At 37.6% G+C, this 16,731-nt stretch overlaps 1 protein-coding gene across 22 annotated transcripts in view; it reads left to right on the top strand.

Annotated features, from left to right (window-relative positions):
* ANKRD26 (ankyrin repeat domain 26) overlaps positions 1-16,731 on the top strand; it is an 86,369-nt gene that overhangs the window by 59,957 nt on the left and 9,681 nt on the right. For all 22 annotated transcript variants that reach the window (XR_015750265.1, XM_087969345.1, XM_087969351.1 and 19 more), the window contains 6 exons: positions 793-927; positions 2,597-2,709; positions 4,621-4,762; positions 6,662-6,952; positions 7,401-7,636; positions 8,327-8,573. Coding sequence is in view for 21 of the 22 variants with exons in the window: in XM_087969345.1 (XP_087825471.1) it covers positions 793-927; positions 2,597-2,709; positions 4,621-4,762; positions 6,662-6,952; positions 7,401-7,636; positions 8,327-8,573 (1,164 nt within the window). In the remaining variant the exon portion in view is untranslated. The remainder of the gene's footprint in view (positions 1-792; positions 928-2,596; positions 2,710-4,620; positions 4,763-6,661; positions 6,953-7,400; positions 7,637-8,326; positions 8,574-16,731) is intronic.

Here is a 16,731-nt window from a genome sequence, read left to right as displayed (position 1 = left end):
AAACACGGAATAAACATCTACGTGTGTGAATCCTGCTCTCGTATTAGAAATATACAAACTTCGGGGGTGGGATTCTAAAATTCCAGCAACCGGTTGAGTTGCTGGGTGGGAGTGGCCTACCTACCGGAACTTCCGGGAGGGCTGTTTTTCGCCTTCCCCAGAGTCCGGAGGCTTTCCTCGAATCTCTGGGAGGGCAAAGATGGCCTCCTCCAGGGTCAAGAGGTCCTCCGGAAGCTGGAAACAAGCCTGTTTCCGGACTTCTGGGAGGCCTGTTTTTCACCCTCCCAGACCCTGCACTTACCTGCATCCAAAACGGGCCACCTGGAGACTCGGGAGAGGGGACGGGTGGGCAGGGCCAGTTGGCCGGTTCAATTACCAGTTCAGTGAACCAGATGTAAATTTAACATTCGGTTTACTTGAACCAATCCGAACCGGCTGAATCTCACCCCTGACAAACTTTAGGAAAGAAAGTATACCAATCCAGTCCCCTTTTAAAGAGTGACTGTGTTTTGAGCAAGATGGCTATAACCTTCTCTCCCAGAGCTGTAAATCCAACTGACTGGAGCATTTCTGGATAACCTCAAGTCTTCTGCTTGTTTGGAGAAGAATTACAGAGCCAGTAGGCTCTTTGTTTACCATGATCATTGGCATTGTCTTCAATCTGCCATTTCCACACAGAAATCTGATCTTTGTTATCTGAATTAAATTATATATCTACATAAAGATGTCTTGGCTATTTCAAGGGCTCCTTTGTAATGATTTTTATTCAGAAGCAATTCAATTTCTCCTCAGGTTCAGAAGGAAAGTATGCTTTCAGTAACTGCACAAGATGCTCAGAATTTGTGGGAAGAAGAACTGAAATTAAAATCAAAACTTGGGGTTCGCCTTTCTGAGGTTGATAAGGAAAGGACAGAACTAATATCTCAGGTAGGTTCAGTTTCAATAATTCACTGTGCTGGAAATGATGAAGAAACAATTGGTATGGTTGAGGTATCAGAGTAGGAAAAGCAAATTTAAGTCCACATTCAGCCATGGGAAACTCTTTTGAGTTTTGGTGCTTTAGACCAGTCACTAAGTCACTCAGTTCAAACTACTTCACAGGACCATTGTGGTAGGGAAAATTGAAGAAATAAAGCATTCATATGAGCTCCTGGCATCAATAAACAATAAGTCTTAAATATGTTGGGTTCAGAATTCATTAAGGATTTCAGAAGCAGACGCTATCTGGATGAGAGAAACTGATAACTGATTCAGATGTGGAACATCATGCTGTGAAAGTGTGACTGATCTTTTCTCTCATAGATTTGATAGTGGGCATTTAATGGCGCAGAGGAGGGTTGTTGTTTTTTTATATTATTTGCCTATCGTGCCTAATTGATCTATCTAACTGATAGATTCACAATCCTTTTAGGAAGCAGCATTTTTAAATCCTGCTAGCTATTTGTACTGAGAATTTCATAAATAAATAAAACAATATTTCATAAAATTCAGATAAATACAGTGGAAAAACTATTTTTACTTCTGTAGGAACTGAAAAAAAGTAAAGTTCTTTTTACTCCTTGTCCTTTGTGAGTTCTCCCAAAGACAAAGATGCTAACAAAGCACAGAAAAAGAAAATAATATAGGGGGTTTTGAGTTAGACTCCTTTAAATTCTTAACTTTAAATCGAATAAAGGAAATACATAAAGGTCTAGATGCCTGAATTTTGCAAAACTCCACATTGGCAATAGGAAGGGCCATCTGGCTATTAAAACACTCTGCTAGCTCCATTCAGTTGCACAGACTCCACCCCAGAAGGGATTATGAGGTTGTTAAAAGAAGATGATGATGATGCCTGAATTTTTTCAGTTTTGAGACAGAACGATGAAATCTACATTTTTGTACAAAAGTGATAAGAAATTATAATTTATGAATTTGATAAATAAGTGTAAATGAAATTGCTGGACTTGAGACAGACGTCTAAGTGCCTTTGACATAATATATTTCAGTCACCTGACCAAGTCATTTAGCTACTGCAGCTTGCACAAGAAGGTGACAAAATTAGTTAGGACAAGAGCTAGATGAAGCAAAAATGAAACTAAAATCTGTTTCAATTCTCAAGATACCTTTACCTTCTAAAATTTTGTGATTGTAACAGTCATTACTAATTTGATCTTCAGGATTGACAGTGAAAGGGATTTCAATCCTTTTTGACATGGTTTAGCATGCTGTTAGCCTTCATAGATGGGTGTGGTTCAAAATTTTAATTGAAAAACTCATGAAAACCCAAAACCTTGTTCCAAATTACCTTATTCGTTTCATAGTACAAGCTTCAGCCTTCTTAGCAGAGAGTTTTACTAACATTGGAACTTTCTTAGAGATTGCTGCTGCACTATAGCATCAGGATGCTCATTTAAAATCTGGGCAGAGTACCAGGGTCTTAATAAAACTAATTTTGAAAATTATGGAAGTAAATATGTACGTGAAGAAATAGAATATATTTCAGTATAGTTATTTTCTTTCACAAAGCTCAAAGTGAAGGTGGAATACCATCAGAGATTTATTTGTGCATTAAAATGTTGTCAAGTCTGGAAATTATGTTCTTATTCTGTTATAGTTTGAGAATGAAAAGAAAAAAGTAAAGAAGGTCCTAGAATTAAAACGATCAGTGGAAATGCGACTAGATCAAGAAATGAAAAGGAACAGTGAATTACAAAAAGAATATCATGGGTAACTTTTTATTGTTAAGATGTTTTCTGTGTATAGAATTTTTATTTTAAATATATTTAACATTGCTATAATGAAATAATCTTACACATAAAAGCTAGTATCTCTGTTTCTATGACCCGTTTTTTCTGCATGTTATGCACTACCTCTTTTTTTGTATATGTTTTATTTGTAATTTTCCTTTAACAACCATGCATATTTTGTGGACAGTATATTAACTGGGTCAATATACTTTTTACCGTCAGATCGCAATGGGTCGGATACAACTTCGCAACTAACAGCAGCAATAATGATACAATATACGTAATCCTTATCTTCCAACTTCTAAACTTAACGTACACATTGTAATTATAATAAATTCCTTTATATGTCACTGTGTATAATACTATTTTCCCAATTTGTACTTATCTTTTTCCCCCATTTGTTGGGGTTCTTCTACATTCAAATCTTTGTCTTTAAACAATACCATTCTTTCTTTATGATTCTTTATCACTTTCTCCATAACTACATTTAAACATCAATAACATTTATTCATACAATGTGTTTGTTGTCCCCTGCTGAATCACTGATATTTTAAAAATTAGTCAATATTCCATCATAATTCCAATATCTCAATTTTTCTAGAAACACCAGTAAGGCCAATTATTAATAAGATTTAATCAGTCCCGGGATTATATCTCTTAAGTCCCCTGAATTTATTATAGTCCTTGAGAGCTATAAGTTTCAATATATATTTTTACACATTGTTAATAATCATAATACAATCAATAACTACCTCTTGATTTATAATATAGGTGCAAATAGTCTTTGTGTTATAACCATTTGTTTAACAACTGTTCAAAGTTACGAGGGACCTGAAAGCAGTGACTTACTACCAGTTGTTGCATTTTCAGCTTTGGTGATGTTCCTGGGCTTATGTGATAAACTAGGGTGCTTGGCAGTTGCAGTGTCCGTGGGTCTTGTGACCACTATTTATTACCTTCCCAGGGGACTTCTGAATAGCAAATTAAATGGGTGAATTTGCTTGAAGACCATAGCAAAACAATGGTAAAACTGGACACAGCTCACTTAGCGACAGTTCTGGATCCCAATTGCGGTCATAAGTCAGGAATTACCCATTGTCCTCACTTAGCAGCCACAATTGAGCCCAGTCATTAAGAGGTTCAATACATGATCTGACTTGATTTTACAATCCTTTTTATAATGATCATAAAGTGAGTCACTGTTAGCGAATCATGTTTGTTAAGCAAATCCATTTCCCCAAATGTTGGGTGTTTTTTTTTGCTGGGAAGCAGCAAAAAACATTGCTAATGTCATATGACCATGGTTTGCTACAACTGGTCATAAATGTAAGCAGGTGGTCAAATACCCAAACTGATCATGTGATTGCAATGGGGTGTGCCAATCATAACTTTGAGGAGGGGTCATAAGTAACTTTTTGGGAGTTTTTTGTAACTTCGACTGGTTATTAAGCAAGGAGCAACAAATGCATAGCGTTAAAAAAAATGGAGACATGTTGAATTATACATTAATAGAATTAGATTCCCCAAAGGAATTAACTACAATGGCAATAACAGCAGTTTTGCTGCAAAATAGATAAAAGAATATAACATTATAGTTGATATGAATTATAGAAAAATGAAGAGAACATTGTATGCTTTAGGAGTGCAAACTATTGTGTGAATTATTAATTCGTGCATCTACAGTATCGGAAAAACAATGTTAAATTGAAGTTTTGGTCACTTTAAAATGGCTATTTGTAGAGTAATGAACAAGGCCTAAAAAAATAGCAAATCATTATTTTTCACATTCTTTCCATTCATTAAGCCTGGTAGAATTCTTTCTTTGTGCAGCAAAAATAGCATCTACAGCATACTTTATAAACAATTGCAGTAAAATATTTTTTCTTTGTAGTATTAAAAAACTTCTAAAAATAACCAAAAAGAAATTAAAAGGTTATGAGAGTGGAGAAAGTTCATCTCAAATAAGCTTACATGGAGAAATAAAGAATAAATATTCAGAAATCGACAATGAAGTTGGAAAACTAAGAAAAAGGGTATGTACCAGCTATGACTTTAATTTATTTAAATTTCACTCTTACATGATAACACTTACATAGTCCTTGTATTAGTGAACAATAAGATCCAAGCCCAATTCATCTAGTCCTCACTAGTCATCATTTATAAATAAAACAGTACAGTGGGAAACTGGGTTATTTGACTTTCCTCTTTAAATTGCTTCTTCTGTGAGGTTTGGACCTGGGGGTAGTCTAGAAGTCTCAAGGCTTTTGAATAACTGGTTCTCTTTCTTGTTGGTGTTCTATAATGAAAGAAATCTTTCATTTAAGTGGGTAGTGGTGATTTGGTCTGCCTTTTTTAGACTTTCATGTACTACACAATTGGCTGCTTTATATAATGTTTAAAATTCTAAAAACTATAAAACTATCCAGAGATCTGAAATAGAGGTATTTATTTATCTGTTTGTTTTGTGCCTTTGAATCAGTGTTGACCCCCTGGAAACTGTTTGTACAAGTTTCTGCACTTTTATATTAGTATTTGGTTTTCCATTTGGAATTTTTTTATTGTTTTAATCATTTCAACATAGAATATATTAACTAAAACTTAATCTAAAATTTATTAAATTTATATGCTGCTTGAGTCACCTTGTTGGGGAGGGGAGAGGGTATGTGAATTTAATAAAGTTTTAATTAAAATGTTTTTGGTCCATTAGGTTCGTAAGTCAAAAAATTCATCAAATGAATCAGATCAATTTTGCAAATTTTTAAAATTAAATTAATTAATTGAATGAAATGGCTTGTTAAATAAATGAAGACCGATCTGCCACCAATCAGCGGTTTCTGCCTCCGCCTATCTATCAGCTATTTTCCGGTATAGCTTAAGCTGCCCAGAAGGGGGATTAGTGGGGTGGCAGTAATTTACAAAACTCTCCATTGCAGTTGCTTTAAAAAAAAACTATCTGCCACTTAGCTTAACAGTCTCCAGCCAGCCATATGGGGAAGGGCTCTTGGCTTGCAATAGTAACAGAGATGAAGAGGACCTGGAGCTCACTTAGTCCAACCTACTGCTCTCACGAATATTTTTGATAAATGCCTTATCCAGTCTCTTCTTAAACTCCTCCAGTGATGGGGCACCAACAACTTGTGGAGGCAATTTAGACTTAAAACCTCTTTTTAAAAAAACACTGCCCTAATCAGCACAAGACCCTCCAGGCAAAATCCCAAAACTCATATAAATAGCTTGCAAATTTGAAAATCAGCAGTTTAGAGAAGCGATACAGCACACAACATTATAGAATGCTGTAGATGCTGGCTAGCATTTCTATAAGCAGTTGTAGGCAGATGCAAACAAACTTTATCTTTGCAAAGAACTGTGCTTACAAGCACAATACTGTAGTTTGTAGTTTGCAAAGTAAGGTACAGTACTTAAAAAGAAGCAGAGCAGTTCCCAAAGTGCTTACAAACAAACAGTACAGTACTACAGAGTAACAAAAAATAATATTTCAAAATACTTACAGAAGCAATTCTAGCCCTACAGTACAGTTCTCGAGCCCAGGCAGCAGCAGACCTGCCATGCAGCATCAAAAAACTAAACAAAACAAAAACCTGGAAACCGGCTGGCCGCAAAGACACAGGATCTTGTTTGGCCATGTGACCGGGGCCAAAAAAAATACCCTGCTGGCTTCCAGAAATTGCCTTGTAAGCCTGAAAGGCCCAGGAAATAACACAGAGTTAAAAATGGCAGCTGCTGCAACAGTGACTGAATCCAAGTCACATGGCTACTGTTTTTGATCACAATTTTGAATTTCTAACGTAAGTACCCTTTCTGAATACATTCATTCTGGTGAAAATTCATGGAAGGAACCCTTGTATCTGGGGATTTACCTGTATTTTGAAAAGCTGGTAGTCTTTTTCTTTAAGTGTCACTTGCTTGTTCAGGTTGATGAACTTTCTCGCCATTTGGAGGTTGAGTCAACAAGAAGTACCCAGCTGGAATCTGCCAATTGTGAACTGCGTGAACAATTAGCATCTATGAAGATACTCCATAAGAATCATGAAAAATTAGAAAAAAGCAAATTGCAACTAGAAGAAGAAGTAGTTAATCTCAAACGCCAAGTACAGGGTAACTTAATAGATCTTAGCCAAGTGGAACAATACAAGAGAGACGTTGAAGAACGAGCTAAACAAGAGATAAGACAAAAACTGGAAGAAGTCAATTTCTTTTTGCAGGTAACTTGCTTGCTTGCTTGCTTGCTTACTTAGTTACTTATTTCCTGTCTTTATTATTTTTATCACTAATTCAGGACAGAGAACATACTGTATCTGCTATTCATTCTTCTTCTTCCTATTTTTCCCACAATCACAAATCTGTGAGGTGGGTTGGGCTGAGAGAGGGCATCACTGGCCCAATATCACTTAGCTGGCTTTTACATATCTAAGACATGACTATAATTCACAGTCCCCTGGTTTCTAGCTTGGTGCCTTAGTCATTAGCCAAACTGGCTCTTTTAAATAATTGAAAAATATTAATTGTAAGTTATTTCATTGACAAAATTGCTTAACATTTTGATTTCATCAGGTTGCTACATTCAGACAATATATATTCTCAGTTAATGGTTTAATTAAGATTTGGGTGTACAGCAAGGACTTCTCTTCTAATCCACATTTTGTGAATTAGACACAGGCTGCTTCTCAAGAAACCTTGGAACAGATAAGAGCTACCAGTAATGCTTCTTTGAGAAATCAATTAGAGAACAGAATTAAAGAATTAGAATCAGAGTTGGCCACATTTAAAAACAACCAGCAAGATAGCATATTACAAAAAGAATCTACCCATACAGAATTGGAAAGATATAAAGGATTGTATTCAGAAGAAATAAAAATTCGGAAATCTTTGGGGAACAAATTGGATCGGTAAGTAAACAAAGTTTCAATTTTGTAAACTTGTATTTTTTCTTATTTATTTTGGATTGGATAATGTCAATATGAACAGAAAATTTTAGTATTGTCATCTCACTATGATAGTGATACCTGGTTAATGCAAAGCATTCTGTTGAACGGTTTCAAAGATACCATATGGTAACAGCAACATTTAAGTATTTATTCAGTAAATCTGTATGATGCCCATCTTACTACCAAGCAATTCTGGGTAGCTTACAATACCACAAATAACAGAATAAAACAACTGTAACATTGTGCATTAAAAATAAAATATTAAAACTAATATTAACATAGAATAGATAATATTTAATTTTATATATTTTATAACACTATTAAATATATTAGTAAAGTAGAAAATATTTATTCAGATTAGTGGTTAAATACATTAGGAAAATAACCTTTCTGTTTATACTTCTGTTTGTATTCTGAGAATATAGTTCTGCAAATAAAGTTCTTTTTGAGACACTCATATTCCTAAAATTATAGGTCTGTCATTTAATACTAAATTGGTGGTTCTGAATTATCATCTAAATAACAAAGTGATGGATATATTTTTGGAACAGGTTAGAGATACATTTACATTTTGCCTGGAGTTCTGACTTTTTATGCAGTTAAGTGAATCATTATTCTAAGAGGTTATCTTATTTAACTAACCTTTTGCAGAGCTAATGCGAAATTAGCAGAAGCCAACACTCAACTCTATCACGAGCGTCACAAAAACAAGTCTTTACTTGCCAACGGCTTTATAAGTGGAAGCCTTTCTTCAAGTCCTGTCCTGGAAACAGTTCAGATGGGAAATCTTGGCAACACTTTAGCATTAAATAAATCTTTTAACCTTGGAGGAGGATTCCTGAACACAAATGGAGCTGCATTAGCCTCAAAAAACAGAGTGGAAGCTTACTTAGCAAAGGTTAGTAATTGCGAATGTCATTCTAAGCTATAATTTCTATTCTAACTTTAGGTTATGTTTAACTGAAAAGTTATTTCATTTTGCAATCTTTAACTCTTTACCTTGTCTTAGGCAGAGTGCTTTTTTAAGAAAAACAGCGAAAGCCCCCAAATACTTAACACCTTAATTTCTATTGTTCCTTTATGGAAGTTTAACAATAAAATTATGCATAAATAGGCTCCATGGAATGCTGAAGATACCGATTGAAATGTTGAATATTATTTAAAAGTCAGATTTGATTGTTTTATGATTATCCAGTTAAATTTAGAGCCAAATGTGTAGGAAATTTTAGAAACATGATACTCATCCCCATCTTTAGAGACTTATGCAGAATTTGCAAATAGCTGGAATAGCTACAAGAAAGTAAGGTTTGCAACTTAATAGACCAGATTGATATGTAAAGTCCATCAAGAAGGCACAAAATGCCTGCCTCGTTTTAAAAGCATGCATTCTTCTGTTGACATATATAATAGCACTTTTGATAGAAATAAAGATTCCAACTTTGATACAAACATTTCTCTGAAAGATCAGTGTTTTCTGCTGTTTCTTTCTATCCATATTACATGCTGGGTAGGCTATGTTGATTTTCAGTTTCTTTCTTTGTTTAAAACCTTTGCATAGCCTCCCATCATATATCAATTATGGGAGGCTAACAACCAGTAGAAAAATATCAAAAAAACAAAAAAAGCTGGAACCACAGCCACACTTACCTGCAGCCCCACATTCTCATCCTAGCTTCATCTTGTCCTATTCCAATTTTTGGGAGAAGACCCAGGTTTTGAGGGCTTTCCTGAAAGACAGAAGGCGTGAGACCTTTCGGTTCTCAGTGGAAAAGGCACATCGTAGGGAAGAGGGTTTCAGCGCAAAAGGCATACTTCCAAGACTCCAAAATGGCAACGCATAAGGAACAGGACCTGGAATCTGCCTGCCCTATTCCTTCTGTTGGGGTGGGCAGATAGGGAGAGGAGTTTCACAGTTGTACAAATGTAATTTAGTGATGCTGGATTATGATGATGATAGCAGCAACAACGCCTTTAATTCTCTCCATTAGTTTGCCATCACTATAAACTGATAGTAAAATGCACTGTAATTTAACACTTCATTACAAAACAGTGAGGCGTATAATAAATTGCTAACATATAATGAATGGAAGAGTGAACAGAACATGTGATTTTGAAACTTCCTATAACAAGTTAGTCCAAAATGAAAGGAAGTAGCAGTAATAAGTCTATAAAGGGATCTGAGTGTAAAATTAATGGCAGTTCAAGAAAGAAGGAAAGATAGCATAAAAAGAACTGGGAAGTTGAGTAAGGAGTGGTTGAAAAGGTAAGGGAATAAGGAAATTGTATGCAAATCACAGCTTTTTCATTCCCATGGTGTTTTTTAGATATTACTGTTTGGTTAAAATAAAATTAATAGCAGAAAACAACAAAGCATTTTATAAAGCCCAACATTTTCCCCAAAAGCATTCTTATCAGAAACCCCCTAAGGAAAGAATTGATCTTTCTGACCATGATACTTTAAAATTAAATAATAAGAAGAAGAACAACAATGTGGAAAAAGTTGTTGAAATTAAGAAGGTGAAGACCTTGTGGGACTTTTGAATACAGACAAACATCATTTGGAACACAACATGCCAGATATCACAGTTGTCGAAAACCAAAGCATACAACTTCTTGATATCACTATACCGGACGCCTGAGTCACAGAAATAGAACTGGAAAAAATCACGAAATATCGTTCCTGGCCATTGAAACTACATTATGGACGAAACATGTAACAGTGATACCTATTGTCATTGGAGCACTTGGTACCATGTCCAAGAATATTACAAAATATATCAAGAAAGTGCAGCTTCCTGCTGTAGTGCCAGTGGAGCTGCAAAAAGACTGTACTACTCAAAACAACATACATTTTAAGAAGATACTTGGTTGATACCTAGGATGCTGGCAGCAACCTGTATCAACCATCAGAGCCAGTCAATGATATTTGTGATACATTTTTAAATGTTCAGTTGACTGAGTTTCATGAATACAAGTTAATAATAATAATAATAGTAATGGCTTTTTTGCCAATTGTTTTCTGCAGTCTTCTCAAGTATTCACTTTCTCAAATTACTTCATGTAAGTCTGAATTCAATTCTAGTTTATGTCTTATGAACTAACAAAACCTCTCCAAAGCACGTATAGCTTAATCTGATTTAATGTGCTAATCTGACTGCTGAATTAATTACTCTTCTCTGTTCTGCTTCTCCCTGGAATGGGACCTTCAGGCTCCCACCCTTGGCCATGCCCCCTTCACCTCCAGCCTCCCACCTCAGCCCATTTACAGCCAGCTTTTCTCCTCCCCTGGCCAATTGGCCTCTGGCCCTCTACCCCGCGCTCTTCAGCCTGACACACTGTTTATCCCGGGCCTTTGGCCACACAGGACAATTAGGCACCATCCAGTCAGGTGGCAGGCAGAAGCCATGATGTGCCAGCATGTGATAGGCAGTTGCAGGAGCTATGGGGGAGGTGCAGGAGCCGAACGGCAGTGGCGCACGGCTTCAGGCGTGGAGGAAAGCAGCTTCTGGCATGGCAGTCGAATGGCAGGGGCCACAGCTTCAGGTACAGGGGAAAGCAGCTTCTGCAGAAGCAATGGGGGGGGGGGGAAGGCGCTGCTCTGCTAGTGTTTTTTTTTTTTTTAACCTGTCAGCAACTCCGGACAGAGCGGACAACATGCAGACAATGGTGGGCGGGGGCCTTCCCATTTTGACCCCTCAAGGGAGCAAAGGAGAGTGGAAAGGAAGCAAGCAAAGAAGGAAGGATAGCTGAGGGCCTGGGTGTAGTGTCTGGTGACAGGGATCTCTGGGGTGCTGAGTGGGACCTCGGGAGCAACTGGATCTTGACATGTAGGGTTCATTCAAAAAGAAAATAAAAGAGACAAAAAAAAGAAAAATAAATCACCACAAAAGGCTGCAAGAGGGGTAGTGCAGGGGAAGCCATAGAGGCAGACTGTGACATTGGGGAGGAAAAGGAGGAAAGAAAGACAAGAGAAGCTGAGATGGGAGCTTCTTGCGGTCTTTCATGGGACTGGGGGAGGGAGCTGGGAGGGCAGGACGCGATGCGATCTGCCTCCCCTTCCTTCTTTTCCATTTTCCACTCTTCCTTCCCTCCCTTGAGAAGTCAAAATGGAAAGCCCCCCACTCACTGCTGCCTGCCTGTTGTCCACTCTTCCTGGAGTCGCTGACAGCTCAAAGAAACAACCTGCGGAACAGCGCCTTCCTTTTTTCCCCACCCTCTCATGGACTCTGGCCTCCCGCTCCACACCACCCTGTACCAAATCCTGCCTGCCTGACACTGAATGAGCAGTTGGCCTTCTGTTCCACACCAGAAGTTGCTTTCCCCCGTGCCTGAAGCAGTTTTAAAAATGAATAGTTCTACAAAATAAAGCAATACTGCACTGCTTTTATAAACACTGGATTGGAATCAAATTCACAAACTAGACTGGGCAAAAGATGGAATAAAAATCAATGGCACCTGTTTAAATCATTTAAGATTTGCAGATGATGTTGTTCTCTTCTCACAAAACCCAGAAGAGTTACAAAGACACATACAGCTGCACAAAGCAGGAGAATAATTTAGCTTAAAAATAAACCTGAAAACAAGCCTAGTTATGTTTAATAAATTCACCAAAGAAAGAAAAAAAATTATATCTAGAGAAGAACTAGACATAGTAGACCACTACATATACCTTGGCCAACAGATCTCAATGGAAAGCGATACAATAAAGAAAATTGAACAGTATGTTAAATGTGGTTGTCGGGCATTAGGCAAGCTAAGCATAATTTTCAAGAACAACCTCTCTAACATTTGCCAGTGAAACATGGGCACTAACCTCACAATCAATACAAAAACTACGAGTGGCACAAAGAACCATGGAAAAATATGTGCTCAGCAAGACAAGACAAGACAAGATAGAAAGACTTGCACATGGATTAGAGAATAAACGAAAGTATACAATATCATCAAAAGAGGGGACTTCCGGTTTGAGTCCCTTCGCTGACAGACTGAAACTGCGATTGTGCGCGGTTTCGATCTGTGCTCACCACCGGAGTGCCCCGAGCCAGCTGGTTTCGGGGCTAAGCCACCACGTAGAGGTGGTGAAGAGGGGGGAGGCTGCCAGCAGGGTTGAGGAGAGCCACATCTCTCCTCCCCAGCTGGCCATTACTCCCTTTCCCAAAGGCGGTTGCATTGGTGGTCAGAAATGGCCACCTCAAAGAAGAACTCGGCCGGAAAAGAATGTGCAGGAGGAAGATAAAAAGAGAAAGTTTTGGTTGACCGGGTTAAACTGCAAAAGCAACAACATAAGGTACCCTGGAATTTAAACTATGAAAACAAAATAACATTGTTCCCAAAGAAGATTTTGAAGCAGTGAAGGAGAGAGGAAAGGGAAAGGATTTGGGTTTTTTTTCTTCCTTTCCCTATACTGACAGCTAAGAGACTTAAGCAAGAAATTGAAAAAAAATCCACTTTGACATCAATAGGCATTTAAGCTAAAAATAAAATGTCAAAGGGATAATAAAGATTTCTGGATACTTAAAAGCTTTTAAAACCAGGAAAGGAGAGAAAAATAATAAAAGGGGAAGGATCTGGAAAAATGAAGGAGACTGCCTGGAATTAAAAGGAATTTACAGTGAAACCTCAACAAGATTCCTAAAAGATACATTTTAACTGAAACTTAGCAACAAAATAATAGAACCCCAGGAAGAGAAAGTGGAAAAAAGAAGCAAGAAGAAATAGCTTTGGATATTTGGATTACTTGGTGATCTTTGGATTTTTGGTTATTGCATTTAAATGACTAAAATCAATTGGGTGGTTGTTTAAAAGTGTTTAAAATGGCACCACTTTTAGAAGAACTGAAAATGGAACTTAAAAAGTACAAAGAAGATGCACAAGAAGGGAGAGGTTCTTTTGTCTTCGTATTTCAACTCTTAGAAATGGAGATCTGGAACTATGAGAAACAACAAGAAACTCAGAACAAGAAGACTGGGACAAGGAAGGAGCCATCTTTAATGATCAAGTAATTTTATGTGAGGGGGAAAAAAGGAAAGTGGGGAAAGAGAATGAAAAGTTTAAGATTTGAAAAAACAAACAACAAGAAGAAGAATAGTTTGAAAAATAAGTATAATATTAGAAAGCAATAGAAGAGGGGATTACAGAAGAGAGAATTAGAAGTAGAGAGACAAGGGGGTAAAAAGGGGAGGGAGAAGAAGAGGGGGAAGAAGGAAAGGAAAAGAAGTTAAAAAGGACAGAAACAAGATACAGAGAAACAGGAAAAAGGTATAAGAATTGAAAGTATAAGCCTGTTTAGAGATAATGGGTGAAAACTTAATTACAAAAGGGATTCTGCAAAGGTACATAAGATAGTATTATTATACTACAAATAGAAATTTTTAGAAAATATGATTAAAATGATGGATAAAATATTTATTGTAATCTAGTGGAATGTTTGTTAATAAATAAATGAAATAAAGTGAATGAGAGAATTAAATTAGGAAAGGATGGGAACATTTTAATTATTAATGATTTATAAAATATAAGTGAAGAGAAATTTGGTGGGGGGGAAGAATTAATTATGGAAAGTTTATAAGTGTTCCCAAGGAATCATGATATTTAATTGAAAAGAAATGTTAAAGATGTTAAGATTTTAATGAATATTAATGATAGAATTGAATTGGAATGGAATGAGTGCTTTATTTACATACATACATAATGTTTTTTTAAGAATATAGTGTGTATTTTAAGAATGTACCAAGCAGCATTCAATAGGAAGTTATGTATTATATTGAATGTTATAATCTTAAAGGTATACATTGAAGCTTAAATAAGAGTTGAATGGATAAAATTAAAAGATATAAAGGTGTCATACTCCAATTAGTAACTACAGGGGAAAATTTGCTTAATGAGAAAAGATAATATGAAATTGAAACAGGACAGACAAAAGTATAAATATAATGATTTGAATTGAGATGAGATAATCAAAATAAAGTTGAGAAAATTAAAAGAGGGGAAAAATTATGTAGAAAATGCAAAACAGTAATAAGATATGGAATAGAACATAAAAATGAACATGAAATTGAGTTTGTGTCTGTATGAAGAAGTGATAACCCAGGACCATGCTGTTTTCAAAAAAAAGATGTTTTATTTGTATTACGGTTTTTTTTTTTGTGAAAACCCAAATAAAATTTTCAAAAGAAAAAAAAAGAGTAAAAGAATTTAAATGGAAATGGGCTGGTCGCATAGCAAAAAAGAACTGATGGCAGGTGGACCAAGGCAGTCATAGAATGGATCCCACTTGATTAAAATGCATCCACGAAAGAGACCTAAAGCAAGATGATGTCAGCAAGTATTGCAGGTCCAATTGGCAAAAGAAAGCACACACAGTATTGGTTGGAAACATGTGGAACGGGCCTTCATCCTGCAATGGATAGACAATGGCTAAGATGAGGATGGTGGATTCAAATTTGGCTATGTGATACTGGATTGATATGAGCAATTTTTCTGCTACTTCCTAAAGGTTCATATTCAACTCCTTTCTCACAAAATACAACATAGAATGTCAGGAGACTTTAAATGTAATGGACTGCTGTTTAGGCATTCTCCCTCCCCTTTCCCTGGTCATCAGGTAGGGATGCTTTCTACTATTCAATCCTCTGCAGCATTTTCACCAGGCTGAAGATAGTCCTGCAGAAGGTAGTCCCCACAGTACTTTTTCCAATGCATCACTGTGCGTATGAATAGAATTAGAATAGAATAGAATAGAATAGAATAGAATAGAATAGAATAGAATAGAATAGAATAGAATAGAATAGAATAGAATAGCAGAGTTGGAAGGGACCTTGGAGGTCTTCTATTCCAGTGGTCCCCAACCTTTTTTGTACCAGGGACCAGTTTCAAGCACAAACACTTTTTCAAGGACCGGGGGAGGGGAGAATCCGAGTTTGGTGGTTTGCTTGCAGACGTTTCATTACCTGACTAGGTAACATCTGATGTTGTTACCTAGTCGGGTAATAAAACGTCTGCCAGCAAACCACCAAGTTCAGGGAGCGCCTCGGCCCTGCCTCCCTCAGCCCCATCCCTCAGGTGTCTCCCTCCGTCCCTCAGGTGTTTGCCTCGTTCCTCTCTCAGTCGCTCTCTCGCTGCTCCACCAGCCCAGGAAGAAACTGATTCAAAGAAGCCGGGGTGGCTTTTCCTGTCGCCGCAGCTCCTCTGAAGCGCCCGTTTACCCCATCCCCACCCCCCCCGCGCAGCGAGTTCAATCCACAGTGCTCCATTCTGCCTGCCTGCCTGCCTTCTTCGTTTCGGAGCAGCTTCGGCTGATAAAAGAGGCAAATAGTTATTATTCTCAGCCAAAGCTGCTCCCAAACAACCAAACAGGCAGGCAGGCAGAACGGGGCACTGAATTGAACCACGCGCGGGCGGGCGGGGTGGGGTGAATGGGCGCTCGGAGGCGCTGCGGCGACAGGAAAAGCCACCCCCGGCTTCTTTGAAGCAGTTTCTTCCTGGGCTGGTGGAGCAGCAAGAGAGCGACTGAGAGAGAAACAAGGCGGGAGGAAACCGAAGCCGTTGAGCCAGAGAGCAGGACAGGCTTTGGTTGCTTCCTCCCTCCCCTTCTCTCATTTGTGTCCTTGATCCCCGATCCCAGCAGCATTCACCGAAGGCGAAGAAAGCCGCCATTTTTTTTTCTTTGTGGCCCGGTACAGAGTGCTCCACGGACCGGTACCGGTCCGCGGCCCGGTGGTTGAGGACCCCTGTTCTAGTCCAACCCCCTGCTTAGGCAAGAAACTTACACTACTTAAGACAAATGGTTATCCAACATCTTTTTAAAAACTTGCAGTGTTGGATAAACTTCCAGGTATGGGAAAAAGTGTTGGCAAATGTTCAGCCAAGCAGGAAGGAGGAGTCAAGTGGGGGATTTGCCTTGAATCATTGTGCAGCTTGCAAGACATCCAGATCTCATCCCCTTCCCCAGCTCCGTAGAACTTTATTTATAAAATAGACTGGGGAAATTCCTGTATTATAGGAAGAAAACAAAATAATTTGAATGCTACACGTGTGGATCTTAATTCTTGTTATTT

The sequence above is a fragment of the Notechis scutatus genome, chromosome 6 (genome assembly GCF_049901735.1).
Source record: "Notechis scutatus isolate UNSWTSFEM ecotype Mainland chromosome 6, rNotScu1.2, whole genome shotgun sequence".
Lineage (NCBI taxonomy): Eukaryota > Metazoa > Chordata > Lepidosauria > Squamata > Elapidae > Notechis > Notechis scutatus.
This window is presented reverse-complemented; position numbering and strand designations above follow the sequence as displayed.